At 57.1% G+C, this 9,163-nt stretch overlaps 1 protein-coding gene across 1 annotated transcript in view; it reads left to right on the top strand.

The window, feature by feature from the left end:
* Window positions 1-2,303: 2,303 nt before the first annotated feature.
* MCF2 (MCF.2 cell line derived transforming sequence) overlaps window positions 2,304-9,163 on the top strand; it is a 57,695-nt gene continuing 50,835 nt past the window's right edge. The window contains exons 1-3 of the mRNA XM_083796915.1: window positions 2,304-2,489; window positions 3,948-4,063; window positions 8,010-8,322. Of these exons, the coding sequence (XP_083653041.1) occupies window positions 2,375-2,489; window positions 3,948-4,063; window positions 8,010-8,322 (544 nt within the window). The 5' untranslated portion in view covers window positions 2,304-2,374. The remainder of the gene's footprint in view (window positions 2,490-3,947; window positions 4,064-8,009; window positions 8,323-9,163) is intronic.

Raw genomic sequence — 9,163 nt, 5'->3', positions numbered from 1 at the left:
AGGTCTGACCTGAGGGTGACAAGTTAGATTACCCTGTTTCACCAGAAGCTATTTTTTGGAGACTAGGAGGCTAGATGGGCTCTTGGCCACCCAGGGCTGAAGGTGGCTGAGGCGCGCTTCTCAGGGTGTATGGGGAAGCCTCTAAGCAGGCGACTTCTCCAAGCGGAGCTGGGGCCGGAGCAGCTGCGGCCGGACGCATTGCCCGGCCCTTGCTTTCTGCACAGCCACGCCACGGGGTGTGCGAGCAGCAGCTTTCAGGAGGGGCAGAAATACAACCTATGGTTTCCTCCAAATTAGAATAAAAATAGAGGCTGGGGAGAAATAGCTGATAAGTTTATTCAGAACAATCTCAAAAAGAGATCATATCACCATGAGGACTCACGCCTGTGGTTGCCTAAAACTAAGCATACCTGCTTGACTAAGCAGACACTTTTGAAAGGCAATTTCTAAAAAACAAATAAGGGTACCACTCCCAACAAAAACTGCCTTTATGTGAAACAATGCTGTTGGTTTTTTTATTTTGTTTGTTTGTTTTGTTTTTCCCCAGCATCTGAACTGGAATTAATGAAATAAGTGGGAATTCTCCCTACACCTCCCAAAAATTGGGGGATAAGGAAGAGCACCCGCACGGAATAAAACTCTGCCAGGATTTCCTTCTGATGAGAGCTCCCCCTCTCCAAAGGGGTCTTTCCTTCACACACAGCCATGTACGTGCTGCTCGGAGTGATGAATGTTGTTATGAGGTCTGGGGAGGAAAATCCTTGAAAAAGAAACACCAGTGTTTCTGGCTGTCATTGTTTCCTTTTTATCTTCTCCTTGTTCCCTCTGTCTCAGCTTATTGTTCCCGGGACAGGCTGAGAGAGCTGGGGTTGAAGAGAAGGCTGCGGGCAGACCTTGTAGGAGCCTAGGAGGGCCTACAGGAAGGCTGGGGAGGGACTCTGTCAGGGAGTGCAGTGAAAGGACAAGGAGTAAAGGCTTTAAACTAGAAGAAAGGCGATTTAGATTAGATATTAGGAAGAAAACGTTTACTGTGAGGGTGGTGAGGCCCTGGCACCGGCTGCCCAGAGAAGCTGTGGGTGCCCCGTCCCTGGGAGCGTTCAAGGCCAGGTTGCACGGAGGGCGCCCAGGTGCAGTGGGGGGTGTCCCTGCCCGTGGCAGGGGGTTGGAACTGGGTGGGCTCGGAGGCCCCTTCCAACCCAAACCACCTGCGGTTCTGTGATTCGTGCGGACAGGCCTCAGTTCTGCACGAGCTGTTGCAGTTTGAGGAAAACAGCATTTCTGCGGTAAGAATAAAAGAGGAATGCAGCATGTCTGTCATACCGTGCCTGTAGCCTGGCACACGGCTGTTTTATAACCACGTTTAGTGCTGTGCACATGAGCTGTTTTTTTCTTGATGAGTAACTGCACATGAACTCTCCTCCCTCTTGCACAGGACATGCTTTATGACCAAAGAGAAAACTGTTCAGACTGTGAAGCGAGCGAGAATCTGCTGCGTGACAGACAAGGAGCACTGACTGAATGGGCAGTTTTTCCTTGAAAAATTCTGTATCAGTGCAAGAAGGGACAAGGCCTACCAAAATATGGTGTTTTTCACATTACCATTGTTAGGCCTTGGGTCCTAAATTAATAGCCCTGACTGCTGAAGTGTTGGAAAAAGGCTGCTATTATAGTAAGGAGCATAATTAAAAGGTTGTTTTGGAAAAACAGGAACATCCACTTCTCTGTGCTGGCTTCCTGGGCAGCTCTGGCTGCTGCTGAGAATGAGCTGGCATCGTTTGAACCTCGGCATCGGGGAGCTGAGGAGTGATGGGTCAGGCCGGCCTTGGCTGAGGTCTGGCCAGCTTTGGCCATGGCATAGTTTCGCACAGTTCTCAGATACTGTTCAAGGAATTCGCTAGAATACTTCTTGCAGAGGATTAAAACACTTTTTTTTTTGGGGGGGGGGGGGGGGGGGGGTTGTGTCAAGTGAAAACCCGACGTATGGTTTTGTAAACGCCACCAGGCAACGCAGCAGGAATGTAATTTAGGAGCTATGACCGGAGGGACTGCGCTCGGCCTGCCCGCGCTGCTGGGTGAACTCGGGGCCACAGCACCCCTGGCCCGAGCAGGTCCCCACAGGGGCTTCAGGGCCTGCAGCCCCCCGCTGGTGCCCGGGCCGGGGGAGGAACCCGGCGGCGGCCCGGGCGCCCCTCGCCGCGGGGCAGCGGGCGGGAGCCGCCGCCTCAGCCGGGCGCGGGCAGCAGGGGGGGGGGGGGCGGGCGCGGGGCGGGCGGAGGCGGCTCCCCCCTTTCCCCGGCCCCGCCTCGGCGGCGGCGGCGGCGGCACGGGCCCGGGGCGGCGGAGCGCGGCCGGCGGCGGAGCGCTGCCGCGGGGCATGGCCCTGGCCCCGGCCCCGGCCGGCCCCCCGCCGGGGGGCACCTCGGCGGGGGAGATGGAGCGCTACTACTGCCTGCTGCGGGCCGCCGCGCTGCTGGAGGCCGCCGCCGCCGGTGAGTCCCCTCAGCGGGGCCCGGGAGGGGGCACGGGGAAGGGCCCCCGGGGGGGGGGGGGTGCCGGTGACCCGGGTCTCCGGGACGGCGGGCCGGGGCCGGGGCGGGGGGAGCCCGCTGCTCCCTGCCGGTGCCCGCCGGTGCCCGCCGGCCGTGCGGGGCGGCTCTGGGGCCGTGCCGTGCCGTGCGGGCTCGGTGGCCCCGCGGGCCGGGGGTCCCGGGGGCTTCCCCTCGGCGTTGCCCCCCCCCCCGCCGGTCTGTGCGCGGGGCTGCTCAGCCCGGGGGCCCTACGGCAGCCGGGGGCGCTGGGGCCGGGCGGCGGAGCCCACAGGTGCCCAACTTCCCACCTCGCCGAACTCGCGGGCCGGCCTCGGGCTGCGGAGCCGGCGTGCGAGGGCTGCGCGGGCTGAGCTCCCCCTGCCTGGGAAGCCGCCGGTGGGGTTTGTAGCGCGATGCCTCTTGAGGGCTCTGGGCACTTTTTTTTTTTTGTTTGTTTTATTTCGGATGGATTGCATTAGCGGTGTGGAATGGCCTCGTTTTTTTTTTTTTTTTTTTTTTTTTTTAATGGAGAGGCTGTTTCACACTGTGCTGCAGACATCCCCTTTTTTTTGTTATCGGAAAACGGCGCTCCAAACGAACCCAAAGCAAGGAGAGCGGTTTTGGTAAGCAATAGGGCGTTTGCCGGCGGTTGCCCCCTTCTCACGTTTCCCGTGGCTGAAGCTAAAGAAGCCTTCCCTGCAAAGCTGCGTGTCAGCCCGATGCCTGCGACGTGCCCTTTCCTAGTTTCCAAAGTAGAAAAGCAGTGGGTGTGTGCGAAGCGTGCGTGGCTGTCAGACAGCCCCTCTCCCTTCTCCCTGGCTCTTACAGCACCACCTAATCGCGGCCGTGCTGGGGATGCCCAGAGCTGCGCCGGTGTTGCTGTGGTTATGTGGCTGCGCACCCTTAGTGCAGCGCGCCGATGAGAAGCGAATGCGATCCGATCTGCTGCCCCGGGGCTGCCAGCTGCTCCTGTGCCTCAACAGTGTTCCCTTTGATGGACAATGATCTGCTCATAAACTGTTCGGAGCCTCGACTTTTTCTTCTTGTTGTTGTTATTTTGTGCGTTTGTGGGGAGAACTGGTTGTTTTTTTTTTTGCAGCGAGGCCCTTAATAACCTGGGGAAGGTGGTGGCATCCCGGGTGACTCCGTCGCCACCAGAGGATGCACACCTTGTCGGAAGGCGAAGGTGCTCGTTATTCCTTATTAGCTCACAGCTGGCAGCGCGCTTGGAGCCGCGCCAGGCGCAAGAAAGACACACTGACCCAAAAAGGCTTGCAGTCTCAATCCCCGTTTCCTTGACCTCTTTGCAAAGCACGTCTCAGGGAGCAGGAGGAATTTATCGGGGGGAAGTCGCAGGTGCGGGTTTATCAGAGCATCACCTGCTTCTGGGATGCTGCTGCCCCGTGCCCACGGCCGCAGCGCCCGGGCACTTCCCGGCAGGGGCCGTACGCTGCCTGCCCGCCGTGCCCGCGCTGGCCTCGCCGTTCATCCGCACCTGCAAATGGAGTAGGGAGGTGCGGAAAGAGGTGGACATGGTCAGGCAGCAAAGGATGCTGCTCGAATGTGCGTGGTTTAAAAAAATAATAATAAAAACCCTGTTCTTCCTTGCACTGGCATCAGAACAGGGATGGGGACGCCGATGGTGAGCGTGTGTTAGGAGAGATGTTATGGAAAAGGGGCGAAACCAGGCACCGGGTTTCTCGTGAGCGTGAGCCTTGTCTTCTAACCCCTCTTGGCAGATGACCTTTGTGTAATGCTCGCACGAAATCAAAATATCTCCACAGAAGCACAAAGGCACGCTTGTGTGGTTATAGCTGCGGGGTCTGGACACATGATTTGGGATATACATAGATTCTTAAAATGAAACAAAAAAAATGAGTAAGGTTCTCCAAATCTTGACCTAATAAATAGGTTTTCTCCTTCATCACTGATTCTGAGCGTTCAGCCTGATCTGGGGTCATGCTTTAGCAGTTTCTCTTCGCACATCAGTACTGGAAACTTGTTGGGTGTTTCCAGTACAAGGTGATTTTTCCCCTGTATTTGCCTCACAGTGAGATTTACGCCTATATACATTCCAAGACTTTTATAGCTACTCCAGCCTTCAAAAAGGCTTGGACTCCCTCGGAGAGGCTCAGCACCAGGGGACCGGCGCCCTCCGAGAGCTGCACGCTGTTGTGGTCCGAGCCTGTGCAGGTGCTGCGGCCGCAGGGGGACCCCAGGGGAATAGTAGCGGGGGAGCGTCGCTAGTACGTGGGACGCGCTTCCTCTTCAGAAGTCACACTTGCTACAACTGCAGTTTAATCGTTTATCATTCATTTACGGTGACAAAAGCGAAGCGACAGCAGGGCTGTGTGGGAGGGAAGGAACTGAAGTGTAAAATACGGTGGGGGGAAAGAAAGTCTTCCAAAACGCTGGCTTTGCCAGGGAGCTGCAGGATGCTTAGGGACGCGTCGCTTCCCCGGAGCTCCTGGGGACGGGGTCACGCAGGAGCACGGAGCTCGGACGTCGCCGCCACGGGACTTGGAGCGGGGCCCAGCTGTTGGTTGTGGCAAGCGGGGCTGGTGGGGCAGTGTGGGAGCCAGAAGTCAAGCGAGTGCCCTCGGCCTCCTGCTGCGAGCGGGCAGCCTCGTGCCGACGCGTGTCGCGGCGAAGGTGGTCGCTTCGGCGCGCGTGGCGGTCGCAGCTCGGCTCCCACGCCGCTCCTCTCCCTGTTTGCTCGGCTGCCGAAGCCTCAGTCGCCTCCTCTGACAGCTTCCCCGGCGCAGCCAAATTGAAGGCCGTTGCAAATTGGGGGGCAGAGGAGCAGGAGTGGGAGGACCGGCGTGCAGATTGCCGTGTCGTGGTGGAAGCGGCGGGGTGGGGCTGCCCCGGCTCCCGAGCCCCTTTTCTCCCGGGCGATGCTAGGCTCGGTTTTGCAGCGCAGCTGAGTCAGGAGCTCTGGCTGACGGCAGCTCCCGGGGCAGAGTTGTAGCTCCCTGGGAAGCTGCGCTGGCTGAGCCACCTGCAAGGTGCAATTATCCATCTGCTGCTGCCTGGACGTCTGTCCGAGGGCTGGGTGCTGTGAGCCAGGCGGTGAGCGCTGGCAGCGTCCTCCCCACCTCCGTTCCCATGCCACTGGCTTCTTCCTGCCCCAGGAAAGCAGCTGGCTGGATTCGGATATGTGCTTTTGCTCATCGGTGGAAGGACAAAATGGTGTGTTTTCATTTTCGGCTCAGGAAAATTGTTTGTAGTTTCCTTAACTTTGCAGCGGACTTTTCCAGGTTCTGCCACTGTGGGAACCTGGCTGTGCAATTTAGTTTCCTGGCTACGTGGGCAGTGAAAGGAAGTAAATTGTTCCAGTGACTTCAGCGAGCTTAAATCCAGGTTTCTAGGCAGGTGTCCTTGGGCCCAAGGATTTACTGCAATTACACGTGCGATGAGTTACTTTGTGCACGAGGCTGGAATTTGGCTGGGAAAAAGCAACACTTCAGTGGCATTGAATGATGATGTGAAAGCTATTGACGTGTGCGTGCTTTTATTTGGCTCGGCAGCAGCCTGCTTTTAAAGTCTTTTGCGCTGAAAGTGATCTGCTTTGGAGGCTGGTGGCACTGGCTGGGAAGGTGCATCCTGGTGGCGGATGCTGAGCACACACCTTGCTGCGCACTGCTGGCAAGCACGCCGCAGAGCTGATGTGCAAAACACCTGCATGCACGTCCCGGAGCCTCCCAGAAGGAAGAAAGGACTGAAAGTGGGAATAGCAGAGAATTAAAAGTACATCGAGGCTCGTAAGTATTAGGAATTCAAGAAACTAGATTTTTCTCAACTCCCACACTGAGTATGAATCCACGCGGGTGGGCGTTGAGAAACTTTTATTACATTTCTTGCGATAGATGCAAATTCGTGGATAGTTGAGCTGGCTTTTATCCTTCCCAATTTTTGCTTAGTTAGGGGTGGTATGAGGAGCAGACTGCCTGCTCGGATGCGAGCAGATCAGAGCATCCAGTATTCCGTTCCTCGCGTTAGGAGATGAGCCGCAGCGATAACAGCAGATAGTTGGTAAGCCTTGCTGGCGCTGAGTTTTCTCTAGGCTAGGCTTTTTCTGAGCGAAGCTCCTGCGGTTTGCCCGCTGTCACCTCTAGGCTGGAGGAGACTCACCCACGAGAAACCCCTTGGTCCCCAGCGTGCAGGGGTGCCCCGAGCCTTTCAGGGTCCCCGGAGCAGCCTCCTCCTCGCTGGCAGCACGGCTTGACCTCAGCCGCCAGCAGCCTCTCTGGTCACTCTGGCTCCCAAAATCGTATCAGAGGACAGCGTTCCCATGGGTGCCAGGTCCCGAGGTAGCTGCACCTTGCCCGAGAGCCTCGGATGGCTGCAGCCTGTCCTCAAAGCGACGGCCGTGGTCAGCAGGAATGGGGTTCTGCTGGTTTCCGACGTTAATGAGCGGCTGTAGCCGGGCCGTGTGGGTGTCCGGGTGGACGGCGTCCGCTGCGAGAGGGCTGCCCAGGGCTCGGTGGTGCGGGACCCTTGGTGCTGCTCTGCACAGGGTGGCCCGCACACGGTGCCGTCCGATCCTGTGCGGCCGAGCACCTCCTCTTGCAAGGTGATGATTCAGCTCCTCCCGTAAGGATCAGCTGCGGGGACATTCCTCGCGGGTCGGCATGCTGGTCCACAAGCCTCGGCTGTGCTGTCTTCATATTATCTCCCTATTTGTTACCTTTATTTCTTTCCCAGCGTTTTCTTTTACATTTTTACGCTTATCATCAGTCTGTATAAACCTCAGCCTTTTGAAAAGGTCATTCTAGTTTTACGGAAGCTTCCTTTTTTTTTTTTTTTTTGCGCTGTATGGTTTCTTAGATACCGGTAACTGCAGATGCTTCCAGGTTTGGGTGACGGGGATCTGTGCCTGAGCTGAAGCATTGTGTGCAGAGAAACCCCGGAAGGCCCTGGAGAAGAAGCGCGGCCACCAGGTCAGAAGAGAGGACCATCTGGTGCCGTATCCTGCCTCCCACACTCTGCCGGGGTGGGTGCTTAGGGAAAGATAAAGGAACAAACTTGCAAACGGAGCAAGCCTTTCCTTAAAAAAAATCCTCCCCAGTCTGGCAAAAGATAATTTAAGGCATCCTTGAACCAGGCATGGTGACCAAGGCATCCCACGCAGCAGTGCACTAACCCTCCTGGGGCTTTGTAAGGCTTTCTGAATCCCTGGGCGGTTTTGTCGCGCTCCTGCCGGATGTCACTGCCTCGGCTCCCCACCTGTGAAATGAGACAAGACTTCTGGTGAGGTCTGTCCCGTCTGCCACCCTGCGGGCTCGGAAGCAAGTGTCTCGCCCCGTAGCGCCGCGGCAGCGCCCCGCCAGCTCTGCGCCGTCCCCGCTGCTGGTGCTGGGCACGCGGCGGTGTGGCTCCTTCCTCCGTCAAACCCGTGGGAGCCACGTGGATCGAGAAGCTCTCCGGGGATTAGTTGCCGGCAAATTGTTTTCAAAAGGTTTTTTTTTTTTTTTTTAGAAGGGGTTTTGCAAGAGTGTCTGCTGCGTCAGGGTTTTGCCGGGAGGTTCACATGTGACGTGGAAGTTTGCCACCAATAGCCTTATCAACAGGACTGGCCGAGGAGATGAATCCGCCACACCTCACAGAAAAACAGGCATTGAAAAATCTTACCGAACTGCGAATCTTTCCCTCCAGACGACAGTCTGCTTTCGACTGGCCCTTGCCCAGGGACGCGGATGCTCCCGTGGTGCCCACGGCTGCTGCAGGACACGAGCTGTCCCCACGCAGGGTGTTCGTGCTGCCGGACAGCGGGGCTTGCAGCAGTCAAAGGGTATGGAAGCCTTCTGCCATAAGTATTTGAATGGGTCTTTTGGGTCTCTTGCTTGGCAAGGGGAGTGGCTGCACCGCTTGGAAACTGCTGGATGCGTGTGGTTTCAGCACGGCAGCAGAAACTGCTGTACTCCCAGCTACGTGACGAGAGGTGGATTTGGTCCACGAGGCTCCCCGTTACAGCAACGGTGCCGCGACTGCGCAACGCTCACCCCCAGCAGCTTCCCTGGAAGAGCATACGTGTGTCAGGGCAGGTCATGAGAGCAGCTGGACGTGTTCTGCTGCTTACAAAGCTGTGCGCTCTTAGAATTGACCAGGGGTTACGTACATAGCTAATGCAAAGTGTCTTTGGTTACTTGCAAACGCGGGAGAGGACCACAGCGGTTCCCACACGTTGCGGAGTCAGCTCTCTAAGTTCCTTTTGCATCTGAGTTTCTGGGCTGTGGACAGGAGGAAATTTGATGCGGGCTCTGCTTTATTGCAGGGTATTCATCGCATGGGGAAGAGTTTCCCACAGGTCTCAACCTGTGGTCAGGCAGTTACCTCGGGAATAAAGGTGTAATTCCGGCATCCGGCTGCGAAGCTGCACGTGCTCTGCAGCTCCGAGGCCTTTGGTGGAACTGAGTGGAAACGTGTCTCGCTAGCAGGCCCCTCAGGTCTTTTACCCTGTGAATTTTGGAGGCCGCTGCTGTATGACCCACAAGCCCTGTAGGGCCTGCTTGCCACAGACCTGGTTACCGGAGGAGAATGGTGCCTTGGCCTCTGGTCCCAAGGGAGGAGGCGGCAATGGCTGGTGGAATTCACGTCTGACCCCGAGAGCTTCGGCCCTCTGATGTACCCAG

Source organism: Anser anser, assembly GCF_964211835.1.
Source record: "Anser anser genome assembly, chromosome: 13".
Classification (NCBI taxonomy): domain Eukaryota; kingdom Metazoa; phylum Chordata; class Aves; order Anseriformes; family Anatidae; genus Anser; species Anser anser.
Note: the sequence above shows the minus strand (reverse complement) of the source record. Positions and strands in the feature narration are given on the sequence as shown.